Raw genomic sequence first — 19643 nt, 5'->3', positions numbered from 1 at the left:
TAATAATAATAATAATAATAATAATAATAATAATAATAATAATAATAATAATAATAATAGATTAACATAATGTACATATTTGATTTATCATGTAAATCAAAGAAACTACAAAAATGATATCACAAAAAAAAGTCTATACCGGAAGCCATAAAGTAACATTTCATGCTAGTTTTCAAAAATGACGCATTTTTCCATTAGTCAGTTTTTCTGTTAAGTTCATGTTAAAATTACAACTAGAAACTAGAAACTACAACTACCAGCGTTCATTCGACCTTTTTTTAACTAATAGTAAAGATGCACAAATACAAAAGTAGGACGCTCCAGACAGAATCCTTCCTCAGAGTCGTGTCACTGGCATTTCCGCTTATGAAGGACAGTTATGACCAAGACTTCCTAAATACCCTCATCAACGATCAGTTCCTAATTTTACCCCCTGCTCACCGCTTAAAACACATCCCTAAAAAAACACACCGACACACTGTCAATAACCATCGTGTACACCACTTTGGTTGAGTTTTAAGACATAAACACATTATTGTGTTAAGTTGCTTTGTTTGAAACCGGGTCAGAGAGCTCAGCCTCAAAACCGCTTGCAAAAGCAACTTCTGTGTTGGGGAGCATTTGTGATGGAAAACGTGATAATTTGTTAAGCTAATGAAAACACGGGTCTGGCGTTCTGTGGGAGTCTGGTTCCTCGAAGCGAAAAGTTGCGTGTATTATGACATCATAATGGCGCACTTAAATATCCCTGATTTGAGATCGAATGATTTATCAAGCGTCTCATCTCTGGAACGCCTTCTCTTCGAGCATAAAAAAGAGCCTCTTCAAAATACTTTTTTTTTTGTATTTATTTATTTTATATTCGCTCAGAAATAAATATGTATTTTAAATCTGATCAGGTTTACAGATCTGCTGACTGTGAGCAAGATCACACACAGTAACTTAGAATATTATTTTTATTTTTATTTTGGTACCACTGTTTATTATTATTATTATTATTATTATTATTATTATTATTATTATTATTAAACTGCGGTCCTGCACGTTGGAATGATTTGTCAAATTTTGCCGTTGATTTTTATGTTATTTATTTCCGCTGATATTATTAATAATAATAATAATAATAATAATAATAATAATAATAATAATAATAATAATAATAGTAAATTTGCTACAGTTTAATCTGTAGTATTTTGTATTTAATCATATCCTGATGTAACTATCACTATTATCTGCTGTATTATTGAATCGTATTTTGTCACACTTGTACTTTGCTTGAACAAAAGTTATTGTATTTCTTGCTCTTACTGTATTACTTGTATTGTAACGCTTGAAATGTATTTGCTTACGATTGTAAGTCGCCCTGGATAAGGGCGTCTGCTAAGAAATAAATAATAATAATAATAATAATAATAATAATAATAATAATAATAATAATAATAATAATAGATTAACATAATGTACATATTTGATTTATCATGTAAATCAAAGAAACTACAAAAATGATATCACAAAAAAAAGTCTATACCGGAAGCCATAAAGTAACATTTCATGCTAGTTTTCAAAAATGACGCATTTTTCCATTAGTCAGTTTTTCTGTTAAGTTCATGTTAAAATTACAACTAGAAACTAGAAACTACAACTACCAGCGTTCATTCGACCTTTTTTTAACTAATAGTAAAGATGCACAAATACAAAAGTAGGACGCTCCAGACAGAATCCTTCCTCAGAGTCGTGTCACTGGCATTTCCGCTTATGAAGGACAGTTATGACCAAGACTTCCTAAATACCCTCATCAACGATCAGTTCCTAATTTTACCCCCTGCTCACCGCTTAAAACACATCCCTAAAAAAACACACCGACACACTGTCAATAACCATCGTGTACACCACTTTGGTTGAGTTTTAAGACATAAACACATTATTGTGTTAAGTTGCTTTGTTTGAAACCGGGTCAGAGAGCTCAGCCTCAAAACCGCTTGCAAAAGCAACTTCTGTGTTGGGGAGCATTTGTGATGGAAAACGTGATAATTTGTTAAGCTAATGAAAACACGGGTCTGGCGTTCTGTGGGAGTCTGGTTCCTCGAAGCGAAAAGTTGCGTGTATTATGACATCATAATGGCGCACTTAAATATCCCTGATTTGAGATCGAATGATTTATCAAGCGTCTCATCTCTGGAACGCCTTCTCTTCGAGCATAAAAAAGAGCCTCTTCAAAATACATTTTTTTTGTATTTATTTTAAATTCACTCAGAAATAAATATGTATTTTAAATCTGATCAGGTTTACAGATCTGCTGACTGTGAGCAAGATCACACACAGTAACTTAGAATATTATTATTATTTTTATTTTGGTACCACTGTTTATTATTATTTATTATTATTATTATTATTATTATTATTATTATTATTATTATTATTATTATTATTATTATTATTATTATTATTATTATTATTATTATTATTATTATTATTATTATTTAACTGCGGTCCTGCACGTTGGAATGATTTGTCAAATTTTGCCGTTGATTTTTATGTTATTTATTTCCGCTGAGACATTAATAATAATAATAATAATAATAATAATAATAATAATAATAATAATAATAATAGTAAATTTACTACAGTTTAATCTGTAGTATTTTGTATTTAATCATATGCTGATGTAACTATCACTATTATCTGCTGTATTATTGAATTGTGGTTTGTCACACTTGAACAAAAGTTATTGTATTTCTTGCTCTTATTGTATTACTTGTATTGTAACACTTGAAATGTATTTGCTTACGATTGTAAATCGCCCTGGATAAGGGCGTCTGCTAAGAAATAAATAATAAATAAATAAATAAATAAATAAATAAATAATAATAATAATAATAATAATAATAATATTTTATTTAACATCATGTAAATCAAAGAAACTACAAAAATGATATCGCAAAAAAAATAGTCTATACCGGAAGCCATAAAGTAACATTTCATGCTAGATTTCAGAAATGACGCATTTTTCCATTGGTCAGTTTTTCTGTTAAGTTCATGTTAAAACTACAACTAGAAACTAGAAACTACAACTACCAGCGTTCATTCGACCTTTTTTTAACTAATAGTAAAGATGCATAAAGTGTACAACACAAATACAGTAGTATTTAGGACGCTCCAGACAGAATCCTTCCTCAGAGTCGTGTCACTGGCATTTCTGCTTATGAAGGACAGTTATGACCAAAACTTCCTAAATACCCTCATCAACAATCAGTTCCTAATTCTACCCCCTGCTCACCGCTTAAAACACATCCCTAAAAAAACACACCGACACACTGTCAATAACCATCGTGTATACCACTTCGGTTGAGTTTTAAGACATAAACACATTATTGTGTTAAGTTGTTTTGTCTGAAACCGGGTCAGAGAGCTCAGCCTCAAAACCGCTTGCAAAAGCAACATCTGTGTAACGACCTCGATTAACATTGCGGTGACGGCGAGTCTCTCTGCAGATAGACAGGGTGTGTTATCCAGCGGAAACGTATGCGTGGCTATTGCTGATCGCTTAAATTATTAGCTGTGCTTTTTATTTTTTTTGCCATCAATAGAGGCAGGAGAGAGGAGGTGGTTTTAGCACCGCTTCAAGAACCAGAGAGAAGACAAGATATTCAGGTAAAATAGAAATGATTGCGGGATGCGGGGTGCGGGGTGCGGGGTGCGGGGAGGGTACAAAAATGTTGTCCATTTTTTTTCTCACAAATTTTCCCTAATTTTTGGGTGTTTTGAAATTTGAAAAACCCTGATTTATCCTTGCAAAGATATAACCCGCTGTGTCACAAATTGACCTTTTCTTTCAAAAGGTGTTTAAGAAATAGGTCATCCGTTTTAATTCACCGTCGTTTTAATTAGCTTTTAATGACCTGTAAATCTGTTTGACAAAAGCGCCAGATTACATGTCGGCTTAATTTTTGGTTTGTTTTTTAGCAGGAGGGAAACGTTTTATTTTCTTTAATTTTTCTTTATTTTTTTATTAAATCAATATTCTAATAAACAAGGCAAAGTTTCACAAACCGAACCCGCTTTTATCAAAGAAAAAACGCCACTCCGTTTTCAGATATTGCATTTTCATAATATATATATTATATATATATATATATATATATATATATATATATATAATTTCTTAGCTGACGCCCTTATCCAGTGCGACTTACAATTGTTACAAGATATCACATTATTTTTACATACAATTACCCATTTATACAATTGGGTTTTTACTGGAGCAATCTAGGTAAAGTACCTTGCTCAAGAGTACAGCAGCAGTATCCCCTCACCTGGGATTGAACCCATGACCCTCCGGTCAAGAGTCCAGAGCCCTGACCGCTACCCCACACTAGCCCCCAGCAGTCAAATGTGATGTTTTGCGATTTGGGAAATAAAATAAAACATAGTGCAATAATTCTATCATCGTTCAATGAGTAAATAATGGATATTACCTAACACCGCCGGATCTGTTGCATTTAATAGTCCGTTTTAATTCATGCACAATTCTTGTCGTTTTAAACACAGCTCGGGTGTAAACAGACTATAGGTCACATACATAGTTGTCAAACCGGATGTCGGTCATAATCGTGGCCGTACAGCCACTTGTGGTCAAAATTATGTAGACCTATGATATTAAAAAAAACAAAAAACAAACATTTTTTGCTGAAAAGAGCCGACTTCCCAACGTGTCTGTGTTTAATACGCTTTTGTCAAGGGAAAGCGTGTTTGAAAACTAACAGTGGAGGTGCTTCTGTGATGCCATGGTAACCACACTCGCTTATTTTTTATTGAAATCTATTAACGCGCTTGTTGTGATGTCATTGGCTACGTAGTTAATGATGTAACGATCTACTATTCCTGCCAATTTAAACCTGCAGGCATCGTGGTGTGGAGTCTATGTGTCCATTAACTGTCCGTTACTCTTTTGTTGTAGATGCTCTTCTAGAACTACAAATTCATGTTGCGTGCATTTTTTTTGTGGAAAGTGAGGGCAGCAGTAAGGAGTAGTGGTTAGGGCTCTGGACTCTTGACCAGAGGGTCGTGGGTTCAATCCCAGGTGGGGGACACTGCAGCTCTACCCTTGAGCAAGGTACTTTACCTAGATTGCTCCAGTAAAAACCCAACTGTATAAATGGGGAATTGTATGTAAAAATAATGTGATACCTTGTAATATACATGGATAAGGGCGTTTGCTAAGAAATCCATAATAATAGTAACTGCTGGTTGGTTGACTTTTGTATTTATTGTGTTTCAGAGGTGATTCTGTATTCTTTTATATAATCTTGTCCCTGTCTCTCCTACAGATTTTATAAACCATAAACGAGGTGGCTAGTTTTGCATGACGGGGTTTCTTATGACTGAATATTTATTTTCTTTATTTGCGATGTCACTTATATATCTTTACAAACACACACGCACACGCACGCACGCACACACGCACGCACACACACACACACACACACACACACAGACACAGACACACACACACACACACACACACACACACACACACACTCACACGCACACGCACACACACAGACACACGCACACACACACACACACTATTATTATTATTATTATTATTATTATTATTATTATATTTTTTGTTAAAAAAGCATGTCCCGTTTCAGATTATATATATATATATATATATATATATATATATATATATATATATATATATATATGCGTTTTAATGTCCTTCAATGTGTCTGTGATCCGTTTCTGTTTACTGTGGACTACTGTAAACCTCTTATCTGCCCCCTATTTTACTGCATTTAATCCTGTACTTTAGAGTACTGTAATCTGTCACAAGTGTTATTTAATCTGTAGTATTTTGTATTTAATTATATCCTGATGTCACTATCACTGTCACTGTTATCTGCTCCGTTATTGAATCGTATTTTGTCACACTTGTACTTGCCAGAACCAAAGTCATTGTATTTATCTTGCTCTTAATTGTATTATTACTTGTACTGTGATTCTTGAAATGTATTTTTGTTTACGATTGTAAGTCGCCCTGGATAAGGGCGTCTGCTAAGAAATAAATAATAATAATAATAATAATAATAATAATAATAATAATAATAATAATATCAGCTACATATGCGTCTCTGGTAAAAGCGCTTTTTCTTCCTAGATAATGTTCTTCGTTTTGAAAACCATTGAGTAAAAACCGAGCCCCGTCATATAACAAAAACGCCTTGAGGTTACCCCACAGACTATTAAAAACCCCGTACAATCGGTCAAGGGCATTATAAACAGAGACAGACTCATAACGGTAACGCTTTCCATTGCGCGTCTCTAATGGCTGTGTGTTTGCATATAGCAGTTACTTATTAAATACAGGCATGCTTACACATCAATACAATGTTATTGTGCAGAGTTACGATGGACTGAATGTGGAGATCTGTTTGCACGATATATGCAAGTACAGAATTGCGTCAGAAAAGGGGTTAGAGTTATAACATGCAAGAAGATACACGCTATATCACTGATGAGTGAGCGGGAATTGAAATTCTCACATCCTGAGGTGTTTTCACGCAGGTGGGAAGATAAAGACGAATCTGGAGGTGAGCTAATACATGTGCACACTGCTGTACAATAGAAAGAAAACTATCATGCGTTTGTTTTTTAGCTGTCCCTGTTTTAGAGTACAGTTGCATTATTGGTAACTCAGTATGGCTCTCGGCGTTTGCAGATCTAATGTAGATTTCAACGCTGTGGAGTTTACACAGAGCGCTGCGTTTCTCTGAATGATCACCCACGCAGATACAGACCCTGTTATCTGTGACAGCATTTTCTTATCGAAGGAAGTTTCATTTCAGCACAGAAAAGAGAAAGAAAAGAAAATTGTGTCTTATATGCAAAATCGCGCAGCAATGTACGATTAGACCTTAAAAGAAAAATCTACACGGTCATTACATATTACATTACATTATTATACTATCTTGGTTGGGTATAGAACGCGTTGCTGTTTTCAATTATTATTAATTTCTTAGCAGACGCCCTTATCCAGGGCGACTTACAATTGTTACAAGATATTACATTATTTTTACATACAATTACCCATTTATACAGTTGGGTTTTTACTGGAGCAATGTAGGTAAAATACCTTGCTCAAGGGTACAGCAGCAGTGTCCCCACCGGGGATTGAACCCACAACCCTCCGGTCAAGAGTCCAGAGCCCTAACCACTACTCCATACTGCTGAATGATCCAACAGGATCACTAGAGATATTTAACACAGAAGAAACAAAATAATTGATAAACCCGCTCGTTTAATAATGAGCTTTTACAACGTTTTGGCTTCCGCCTTCTTCAGAGAGCATTTGTAGAAACACCCAAGCAGACTGATGCTTATAGAGAGAATCCATTCAAAACAGCAAAGCCTTCTATATTATTATTTATTTCTTAACAGACGCCCTCATCCAGGGCGACTTACAATTGTTACAAGCGACCACATTATTTTTATATACAATTACATATACAGTTGGGTTTTTACTAGAGCAATCTACGTAAAGTACCTTGCTCAAGGGTACAGCAGCAGTGTCCCCCACCTGGGATTGAACCCACGACCCTCCGGTCAAGAGTCCAGAACCCTAGCCACTACTCCACACTGCTGCCTCTATACCCGACAACCGTAGTATAATAATGTAATGTAATATGTAACGGCCGTGTAGATTTTTCTCTTAAGGTGTAATCGTACATTGCAACGCGATTTTGCATACTAGACACCATTTCAAGCCTTCTTTTCGTTCTCTTGTCTGTGCTGAAATGAAACTTCCTTTGATAAGAAAAGGCTGTCACAGATAACACGTTCTGTATCTGCATGGGCGATCCTTCAGAGAAACACAGCGCTCTGTGTAAACCCGATAACGTTGAAATCTACATTAGATCTACAAACACCAAGAGCTATACTGAATTACCAATAATGCAATTGTACTCTAAACCAGGGACAGCGCAAACACAAACTCATGATAGTTTTCTTTCTGCAGTGTGCATGTATTAGGAGCACCTCCAGATTTTCAGCAGCGTGGAGTAGCGGTTAGGGCTCTGGACTCTTGACCGGAGGGTCGTGGGTTCAATCCCAGGTGGGGGACACTGCTGCTGTACCCTTGAGCAAGGTACTTTACCTAGATTGCTCCAGTAAAAAAACCCAACTGTATAAATGGGAAATTGTATGTAAAAATAATGTGATATCTTGTAACAATTGTAAGTCGCCCTGGATAAGGGTGTCTGCTAAGAAATAAATAACAATAATAATAATTTGTCTTTATCTACCCACCTGCGTGAAAACACCTCAGGATGTGAGAATTTCAATTCCCGCTCAGTCATCAGTGATATAGCGTGCATCTTCTTGCATGTTATAACTCTAACCCGAACCCTAACCCCTTTTCTGACGCAATTCTGTACTTGCATATATCGTGCAAACAGATCTCCACATTCAGTCCATCGTAACTCTGCATAATAACATTGTAATGATGTGTAAGCATGCCTGTATTTAATAAGTAACTGCTATATGCAAACACACAGCCATTAGAGACGCGCAATGGAAAGCGTTACCGTTATGAGTCTGTCTCTGTTTATAATGCCTTGACCGATTGTACGGGTTTTTTAATAGTCTGTGGGGTAACCTCAAGGCGTTTTTGTTATATGACGGGGCTCGGTTTTTACTCAATGGTTTTCAAAACGAAGAACATTATCTAAGAAGAAAAAGCGCTTTTACCAGAGACGCAAATTTAAGGTTTAAATAGAAAGGATGAGCAGATTCATACATCATTAGCTATCAAAATCCTATAAGTGCCTCCACTGTTTGCTTTCAAATACACTTATATATATATATATATATATATATATATATATATATATATATATATATATATATATATATAAACACACAAAGATATTATAAATATGGTAATAAATACTTGACTAGTGTCTTATATAAAAAATATATAATAATAATAATAATAATAATAATAATAATAATAATAATCATATCTCGACAACATGTTTGAAGATGCAGGCAAAATAATATATATATTAAATAAATATATTTACAAAAAAATAAAATTAAAATACTTGTAAATGACGTAAAGCTTGATATTATTATTATTATTATTATTATTATTATTATTATTATTATTATTATTATTATTATTATTAGTGAAATGGCCAACTTTGACCACCTTTGATCTACTGCAGTTTCATCATTAAATGATATTCTTCATTAACAGCTTCATTAATTAGCTTCATTACCAGCCCCCTTATCTTTTTTTACGATGTTTGCTGTCGGGTCTAATTGCCGTTACGATTTCTATGTTTTTAATAAGTCAAATAGCTTTTCATGAGAGAATGTATTTATTAAATTGTTTATTTTTAATTGGGCCGTAAAATATTATTATTATTTATTTCTTAGCAGACGCCCTTATCCAGGTCGACATATAATTGTTACAAGATATCACATTATTTTTTATATACAATTACCCATTTATACAGTTGGGTTTTTACTGGAGCAATCTAGGTAAAGTACCTTGCTCAAGGGTACAGCAGCAGTGTCCCCCACTGGGGATTAAACCCACGACCCTCTGGTCAAGAGTCCAGAGCCCCTGACCACTACTCAACACAGCTGCCTACATATCCTCTATGTACAGGCATGTTTTAAAATGCTCAACGCTTTCTCAATAAAATACATGACTCTCAATCCCTCGTCGAGTCGTGAGGATAGGAGAGGGGATGTAGCTCAGTGGTAGAGCGCACGCTTCGCATGTGTGAGGCCCCGGGTTCAATCCCCGGCATCTCCATCTATACTTCTTTTGTTTTTCATTCATTCAACATGAATTAAAACATTTTGCTGTCACCTGTATTTATGTTGGATCCTATACAAGTTTAAGAGTTAGTTGAAATAGAGTCCACACGCACATAACTTGCAGTCTATGTTGAGTTGTGACTATTATTATTATTATATAACAAAGTCGTCTCAAAGCGCTGTACAGCATCACATGAAAGGAAAGATAACCACAGAAAATACATTAAAGAGAAGAAAACAAACACACCGGGAAACTACAGTCAATGCAAACAAGAATCGTTTTAGACAACGAATTCAGAGCAGGCTATTCACCAACACGGCCTCCCTAATCGACTGGGCCCGTCGTTTTTGGAGCATCGGAGATTTTATTTAGCAAACTGACGAATCAAGTGGGCAGATATAATCCTCAGGCAGTTTTTTGGGGAGAACCGATCGCCCCCCCCCCCCCCCATCATCCACAAGCACAGAAGAACTCAAAACATATACGGGAGCTGTTGCTGTTATCTGCCAATTCAAACGCCATTCTTTCGACTGGAACTTTCGCTCTGAGTTCGAGAGAGAGAGAGAGAGAGAGAGAGAGGGAGAGGGAGAGGGAGAGAGAGAGGGGGAGAGGGAGAGAGAGAGGGGGAGAGGGAGAGAGAGAGGGGGAGAGGGAGAGAGAGAGAGAGAGAGATTTTTAAAATCTTGCCAGCCAAGTGATATCTTGATTAACCCATTCAGTGCCATTGTCCTAATTTGAGGGAGGGCTGAAACATTTTTTTTTTTAAACTGGCATCGTCTTCCTGTTCATTTAAAGTGTAAAAAATGACCTTTTTATTTATTTTTTTTTTTTTTACCATTTTTTAAAACTTTTAAATTGCATTCCCTGCCTCAAGATGGCTTCCCACGTCCCCTCAGGGACCTCTCAGAACTACATTTCCCATCATCCTCCTACTCACATATGTAACCGAGATGGATTTTACTGGTGAGCAGGAGGATGATGGGAAATGTAGTTCTGAGAAGTCCATGCGGGTACGTGGGAAGGCATCTTGAGGCAGGGATTGCAATTTAAAAGTTAAAAAAGTGGTCAAAATGTAAAAAAATAAAAAAAACAGCACGCACACTTTAATAAAATAAAAAAGTCCTTCTGTACCCTTTAATTTTCTCTTTAACTATATCGTTATGATAACTCACTATGATTTTGTTATCCTCAGAAGTTTAAACGTAACTGTTATGCATTACGCAAATACAATACAGACCTTCAGATGCTTTTTTTAAATGACGCCTCGATATATAAAATAAGACACTGAAGACTTCACCTTTTTATTTTTTTATCATTGCTTGCAGCCTTCTCTCACTCACAACTCCCTGGCAAACGAAATGTATAACTCAAGGGATCCATCTTAAATAAAACACACTCGAATTTGAAATTTAATAAGAAATTCTACTGCCATCAACAACATCAAAACAACACTAACCTCTCTATCTATACAAAAGGTGCATTTGTATTTATTGTATTGTATTGTATTGTTCTATTGACGTTTGAAGAACTTTAGTAGTATCTTCCCTGACTTTGGTGCCACCAAGTGTTAGGATTATGCTACTGCACCTTTAAAAAAAAATCTGAACCTGAAAGCTTACCCCTGATGAAAATAATTTGTATCTACAGTATATTTATAGCAAATCCTCTCTCTCTCTCTCTCTCTCTCTCTCTCTCTAGCCGGTGTGAAAATCATGGACGAATACGACGATTATTCCTACTCGGGAGATTACCCCAACGCCTCCTCCTCCTACTCTCCCTTTGAGGAAATCTACTGCGACGTTCCTCATTTGCCGTGGGGCTGGATCGTGCGCTGCATCCTGTACTGCGTGGTCCTCTCGCTCGGCGTGCCGGGCAACGTGCTCCTCATGGGGGCGCTGTGGGTCCGGCACCGCTTTCACTGGAGGCCCGTGGAGCTCTTCATGATCAATCTGGCTTTCTCCGACCTGCTCTTCCTCCTGGTCCTGCCCCTCTGGCTGGACAGCGAGATCTCCGGAGGCCGGTGGCGCACCGGTTGGTTCTCCTGCCTGGCGAGTTCCTACACGGCCTCCCTGAACATGCACGCTGGCATTTTCTTTCTCACCGCCATGAGCGTTGACAGGTAATACGGGAGTTTAATAATAAGACACACCTGAGCTTGTTAGCTAGACACACTGGGGGCTGATCAAGCTGGTAGTAAAACCTGGACTGGGTAACACTGCTGTGGAACAGGAGTCTGATTCCCAGCCCTGCAATGCAATTCCAGTCCAGTCCAGTCTAGTGATATTAAACTGCAGTTACAATGTAATTCCAGTCCAGTCAAGTCTAGTGATATTAAACTGCAGTTACAATGTAATTCCAGTCCAGTCTAGTCTAGTGATATTAAACTGCAGTTACATTGCAGGGCTGGAAATAAGACTCCCCGCTGCACAGCAGTGTGATCCATTCCTGGTTTCACTAGGAGTTTAATAATAAGACACACCTGATCTTGTTACCTAGACACACTGGGGCTGATCAAGCTGGTAGTAAAACCTGGACTGGGTGACGCTGCTGTGCAATAGGAGTCTGATTACCATCCCTTCTTTAAAACACCCATAACGGGCAAATTTAACACATGACTTATAATACTACTGATAAACGTTCTGCTCTGTATATGTATTAATAGGATTATAATTGTTTATGTATTCACAGGTACCTAGCGGTGGTGCGCTCTGACATCTACCGACGAATCACGCACGTTTACAACAAGAACCTGATCTCCGCGGCGTGCTGCGTCTCCGTGTGGATTGTCTCCGTGCTCCTGGCCCTCCCCGTGCTGTTCGAGCGAGAGCACGCGAAGACCTACGACTCCTGGCGCTGCCGCAACGCGGATCCTTCCCAGCGCCGCCTCGCCTCCCCCCTCCTCGGCTCCGCGGCTTTCTTTCTGCCATTGCTTATCGTTCTCTACTGCTATTGCTGTATCACCAAGACGCTGTGCCACCACTATCACCGGACGCTCACGCAGGACAAGAAGCTGCGGCGTTCTTTCCGCATCGTCTTCCTGGTGGTCGCCGTGTTCGTTTTCTCCTGGGTCCCCTTCAATGCTTTCAAGCTGCTGGCTGTGGTCGAGGAAATGTCCCTCCGCCGTTCCTGCCTGGCGACAAAAGTCGCTCAACTCGGACTGCAGGTCACCGTGCCCCTCGCTTTCGCCAACAGCTGCGCTAACCCGGTCATCTACGCCTGTACCGACGCCTCGTTGCGCCAGGCGGCACTCAAGGGTTTTTGCCCCCGGCTCCACGCCGTGTTTGAAACGGGGAGCGTCTCGCGTACGTCGGACACCAGTCTGCCCCACAGTCAGCTGTCGTGGAGAGACAGAGATAGGCAGGGCAATTCTATAAGCCTCGTGCAGCTGAGGGGTTAGGATGAATGGTGTAGTAATAATAAAAGGGAAGCTGAGTCACGTGACTCGTGTCTCCCGCACGATTGGCTGATTCAGTCAGTCAGTCCTCCTGATGCAATGAAAAGAGCGCGAGGAAATGTTTTTTTTTTTTATTTATTAAGAACTATTTCTTTTAAGACGAAGACGACAACGCATGACTTGACTGTGGAACCAAACACAAGCGAAGCCACACACACACACACACACACACACACACACACACACAGACACACACACAGACAAACACACTGACACACACACTGACACTCACACAGACACACACACACACACACACACACACACACACGCTGACACACACACTGACACACACTGACACACACTGACACACACACTGACACTCACACACACACTGACACACACTCACACACACACTGACACACACACACACACTGACACACAGACACACACACCGACACACACTGACACACACACAGACACACACACACACACAGACACACACACACAGACACACACACGCTGACACACACACTGACACTCACAGAGACACACTCACACACACACTCACACACACACTCACACACTGACACACACACACACACACACTGACACACACACACTGACACACACACACACACTGACACTCACACACACACTGACACACACTGACACACACACACACTGACACACACACACACTGACACACACACACACTGACACACAGACACACACTGACACACAGACACACACACTGACACACAGACACACACACTGACACACACTGACAAAGGTGATCAAAGTTGGCCATTTCACTAATAATAATAATAATAATAATAATAATAATAATAAACGCTTTCCTCGTTCCATAAATTAAATATATAAAATAAGGCTGGTTGATTGATTGATAAACTGAATGACAAAACAGCCCTGAAACAGATCCACGTTTCTGTCTCTAGCATGTAAACTCAGTGACGCATTTTTGATTGATCACCATGTATGTTTTTCAATACGTTTTAATTTTTTTTTTTTTGTGTTTTACTACATTTTAAATAAATAAATTATTATAATATAATAAACATCTGTGATCTTTTCTATGATTGTCGATTGTGCCTCGACAAATCTGCCTGGAGAGTCTAGCCTTATAAAAGTGACCCACAGTAAAAGCACAGCAAAATACAGGACAGTGAAAGCACAGGAAAGCATTGTAAAGCACAGAGAAGTGTGGTAAAGCATAGGGAAGCATTGTAAAGCACAGAGAAGTGTGGTAAAGCATAGGGAAGCATTGTAAAGCACAGAGAGGTCTGGTAAAGCATAGGGAAGCATTGTAAAGCACAGAGAGGTGTGGTAAAGCATAGGGAAGCATTGTAAAGCACAGAGAGGTCTGGTAAAGCATAGGGAAGCATTGTAAAGCACAGAGAGGTGTGGTAAAGCATAGGGAAGCATTGTAAAGCACAGAGCGGTCTGTTAAAGCATATTAAAAAACATTGTAAATTGTCACTTTTAAAAGTTTTCCACCGTAAAAGCACGTAACATACATAGACAGACAGATACGAGAGACAGGCAGGCAGGCAGACAAGCATTGACGTTTGAACACTCATTTGAAATCGATATAGAAAGTCAGTGGTTGACAGAGAGTTATTTGTTCTATTAAGTCATATATTTCCCTTTATTCTGCCGTATCGTACATTATTTAATTGTATTATATAACATTTGAAAAATGAATATATATATAGATTTTTCAAATATTATATAATACAATTAAATAATGTATATACATATAAGCAACAAACGTGTTTATAAATGGGAAAAAATTCGTCTTACCTTTGTACAGCTGCGCATGTATTCAGCACTGCTTACACGCTTCAGAGAGCTCGGCGTGTTTCTCAGAGAGACCTGAATACAGTTGAACAGTTCTGGAATTTGGGTTTTTCAAAGTCACACCCACGAATACACAGAAAGCGAGTCGTCAGGGACGCCACACAATTCAGACAGCTATGAGTAAAATGTTATTGAAATAAACTTTTGACCTGATCTTAAACGGACCGCGAGGAGAGTGTCTGATCAATTTGCAATTTCGTTACTTCTTTTAATTAAATTTAATTAAATATGTATTATGAAATGAAAAACAAACGTGTTATGTTTTTATTTTATCTTGATTTTTTGTAGGTTTATTGCAGTCGAATATATATTGAATAGTATTTTGTCATATGCTTGTTCTTACTAGAACTGAAGTCACTGTATTTATCTTGCTCTTAATTGCATTAATACTTGTACTGTGATTCTTGAAATGTATTTTTGTTTACGACTGTAAATCGCCCTGGATAAGGGCGTCTGCTAAGAAATAAATAATAATAATATATATATATATATATATATATATATATATATATATATATATATATATATATATATATATATGAACAGACCGTATAAAGGCTGTCCATTTAAAGAAGTTTTTTTTCCAATTTTGACGCAGGTAACACTGTGATTTGATTGGTTGGCCTTGAGTCTAGTCTATGGACAGCTAGAGTTTTAAGCTGAGGGAACACGAAGCCACGTTTTCAGGATCAGCAGCGGGTTTGAAGACCCCCATCCGATGAGAGACCTAGTTTGAGGTTTGCTGAATCAAACCCCGAGTCTCCCTGCCTGGTGCGACGCGCAGTGGCCCCAAAACCTGGTCTCCTGAAACCAAGTTCCAAGCCACACAAAGCGGCTTTCGGGTGATTTAGCTTTCAGCGCCACAAACCAGGCGCTGTTGGCGCCCCAGTTTGTTTACATCAACTTAAAAAATAAATTAAAAAAAAACCCGGAAAATTGCAAGAATAGACTAATCCTTTTTTTAGAGTGCTTTCGTGGGCAGCAGTGTGGAGTAGTGGTTAGGGCTCTGGACTCTTGACCGGAGGGTCGTGGGTTCAATCCCAGGTGGGGGACACTGCTGTTGTACCCTTGAGCAAGGTACTTTACCTAGATTGCTCCAGTAAAATCCCAACTGTATAATTGGGGAATTGTATGTAAAAAATAATGTGATATCTTGTAACAATTGTTAGTCGCCCTGGATAAGGGCGTCTGCTAAGAAATAAATAATAATAATTTAATCCTGTACTTTAGAGTACTGTAATCTGTCACAAGTGGTATTTAACCTGTAGTATTTTGTATTTAATTATATCCTGATGTAACTATCACTGACACTGTTATCTGCTCCGTTATTGAATCGTATTTTGTCACACTTGTACTTGCTAGAACTGAAGTCATTGTATTTATCTTGCTCTTAATTGTATTAATACTTGTATTGTGATCTTTGAAATGTATTTTTGTTTACGACTGTAAATAGCCCTGGATAAGGGCGTCTGCTAATAAATAATAATAATAATAATAATAATAATAATAATAATAATAATAATAATAATAATAATAATAATAATAAAATTAAAAAGTCTTTTTTTATTTGTACTTAAGTTTATTCTTAAGCAAAAAAAAAAAAAAAAAAAAACAGAAATTAAAGGGGTTAAGAGGGCACGCTCCACCGAGCAGCGAGGTAAATTCGACGAATTTCCGGTCGTGTTGATGGTAAATTTATCCCACGGTTGGGGCAAACGCTGCTCAGTAAATCTGTGCCGTTTGAACTGTGGTTAACGTTTCATTTCATTATTTTTTTTAGTTAACTGGAATTTAAATCTCAGCTAAAAATGTAAATGCCAGTCTCCTACTATGAGCAAGATAAGTGTTTTGACTGAGATAGAGAAAGGTGCCCTCTTCATGACCGCTTCAGTAGGCGAGATGAACCATTAGCAAAAAAAAAAAAAAAAAGGCAGCCGAGCCACCAATGCATAAACCACACACTCTGTCTCGATTATTTCCTGCATTTCAAAACTGCCACTTTCATATCTTGTATTTTGTTTTAAACCCCGCTCTCAACTTTTCAATTTTCCCTCATACCTTTGACTTCCAGCTTTCGCTTGAAGGCATTTCTGCTATTTATTCAAAATTAGTTTTATGCCGGTCGAGTCGCGCTATAAGAACATAAGAACATAAGAACGTTTTCAGCTTCAACAACATTACTGGGGAGTTGGTTCCAGACCCTCACAATTCTCTGTGTAAAAAAAAGTGCCTCCTATTTTCTGTTCTGAATGCCCCTTTATCTAATCTCCATTTGTGACCCCTGGTCCTTCTTCCTTTTTTCAGGTCAAAGAAGTCCCCTGGGTCGACATTGTCTATACCTTTTAGGGCTCTGAACTCTTGACCGGAGGGTCATGGGTTCAATCCCAGGAGGGGGACACTGCTGCTGTACCCTCGAGCAAGGTACTTTACCTAGATTGCTCCAGTAAAAAAACAACTGTATAAATGGGGAATTGAATGTAAAAATAATGTGAAAAAAATGTAATTGTATGTAAAAATAATGTGATATCTTGTGATATCTTGTAACAATTGTAAGTCGCCCTGCTAAGAAATAAATAATAATAATAATAATAATAATAATAATAATAATAATAGTCTGCCGAATGAATACTAATAAATAATAAGATAATACAGTACTATAATTTTTTTGGGGGTGGGGGTTCCCCTTCTCCCAGATTGCATGCGAGAGAAAATGTCACCTATACCGCAAAACCTCCCGATGACCTTCGCGTGCAAAGCTAGTTTTAACGCAATTAGTCATAAAAAAGATTAGTGTGTCTAATGACAGAAACACAGAAGTGTTAAAGAAAATACTACACTTAGGAATGACGTCAGATAAACTGCAGCGCTCCAGCTTTTAATCAGATACAGCCTGTATTCGGAAAAGACACTGGCAATTATATTTAATATACGCGATATATTTATATATTGTAAACGAGCGGAACTCACTCGGGTTCGTGCCCCTTTAAAATTACGACCCAGAAACACAGAAATGGATTTTTCCAGCGCTGTCGCGCTATTATTTTAATAAACACAGTAATAAAACAAAATACAAACGAACACCTAACTCCGTTTGGAGCGCTTACTGCACAGGTATTTCCCTGACTAACTTTCAGGACGGATAAGCCGTTTACCTGACGCACAGAACCAACACTACCACACTTAACAAAGCACTTACTCTCAGGCCTCCTTCTGCCTCCTTCTGCCTCCTTCTGCCTCCTTCTGCCTCCTTCTGCCTCCTTCTGCCTCCTTCTGCCTCCTTCTGCCTCCTTCTGCCTCCTTCTGCCTCCTTCTACTCCGCAGCTTCGAGCAGACTGACTGCTCTCCTTTTAAACCCCGCACCTGGATCTAATTTTCCAATAACGCCCAGGTGCGGATAATAATTAATAATAAAACAATTAAACACAATTAAACTAACCAATAAAACAATTAACAAAACAATTAGCAAATTAAATGAAATAATAAAGCAACCAATCCAACCAATTAACAAAAGGTGCATTTCTCTCGCAGGGAGGTTTTAACCCCCTCCCTGCTGTCTCTCACAACCCGCTGTCTTACAATATTTATATAAACCCCAGCTGGTTAAATTATCTTGGTATTCAGAAAGGCTATTGTTCCTGTTCTGTCTGAGGTTGGGGCGGCACGGTCCTGGGTTCGAATCCGGCCTAGGGTACTGTCTGTGTGGAGTTTGCATGTTCTCCCCGTGTCCAAAGACATGCTGACTAGGTTGATTGGTCACTCTAAATTGCCCTCTGTGTGAGTGAGTGTGTGTGTGGTGCCCTGTGATGGACTGGCGTCCCGTCCAGGGTGGAGTCTCGCCTTGCGTCCTGTGTATGTCGGGTTAGGCTCCGGCTCACCGCGACCCTGTAAAGGAGTAAGCGGTTAATGATAGTGGATGGATGTTTGAGGTTGGGTTGCAAACACTACGGTGGCTGATTTTTTAAAAAAAAAATTAATCTCAGTTATTATTAGTAAAGATATATATTTTTTTTTAATCAAATAAAATAGTTTAGAGAAAGCAACATTTAAATCATTGTATTATTATTATTATTATTATTATTATTATTATTATTATTATTATTATTATTATTATCGAGAAGTTAACTTTATATATATATATATATATATATATATATATATATATATATATATATATATATATATATATATAATTACTGAATATATACATACATATATACATATAAATACATTTCAAGAATCACAATACAAGTATTAAGAACATAAGAACGTTTCCAAACGAGAGGAGGCCCCATTCAGCCCATCTTGCTCGTTTGGTTGTTAGTAGCTTATTGATCCCAGAATCTCATCAAGCAGCTTCTTGAAGGATCCCAGGGTGTCGGCTTCAACAACATTATATATATATATATATATATATATATATATATATATATATATATATATATATATATATATATATATATATATTTATTAACTGGTGAGATTCGTGTTAACCCTATAATATTATTGGCGATGTAGGGTTTTTATTATTATTATTAT

At 37.6% G+C, this 19643-nt stretch overlaps 1 protein-coding gene and 1 non-coding gene across 2 annotated transcripts; both read left to right on the top strand.

The window, feature by feature from the left end:
- The first annotated feature begins 3592 nt into the window (after window positions 1-3592).
- On the top strand, window positions 3593-14018 carry LOC131735987 (G-protein coupled receptor 15-like). The gene is made up of 3 exons (XM_059021758.1): window positions 3593-3651; window positions 11534-11954; window positions 12524-14018. Exons 2-3 carry the CDS (start codon window positions 11548-11550, stop codon window positions 13230-13232), a joined length of 1116 nt encoding a protein of 371 aa, XP_058877741.1. The 5' UTR covers window positions 3593-3651; window positions 11534-11547; the 3' UTR covers window positions 13233-14018.
- Window positions 9758-9829, top strand: trnaa-cgc (transfer RNA alanine (anticodon CGC)). Its single transcript has one exon. It is a non-coding gene; the product is annotated as a tRNA-Ala (tRNA).
- Window positions 14019-19643: the final 5625 nt, after the last annotated feature.

Source organism: Acipenser ruthenus, unplaced genomic scaffold (genome assembly GCF_902713425.1).
Source record: "Acipenser ruthenus unplaced genomic scaffold, fAciRut3.2 maternal haplotype, whole genome shotgun sequence".
Lineage (NCBI taxonomy): Eukaryota > Metazoa > Chordata > Actinopteri > Acipenseriformes > Acipenseridae > Acipenser > Acipenser ruthenus.
Note: the sequence above shows the minus strand (reverse complement) of the source record. Positions and strands in the feature narration are given on the sequence as shown.

What these genes read in the sequence shown, in the direction of transcription:
- LOC131735987 (XM_059021758.1), top strand. Translation starts at nt 11,548, where the DNA reads ATGGACGAATACGACGATTATTCCTACTCGGGAGATTACCCCAACGCC. An exon ending in ACCGCCATGAGCGTTGACAG is followed by an intron (nt 11,955 to 12,523) that starts GTAATACGGGAG and finishes ATGTATTCACAG; the next exon opens with GTACCTAGCGGTGGTGCGCT.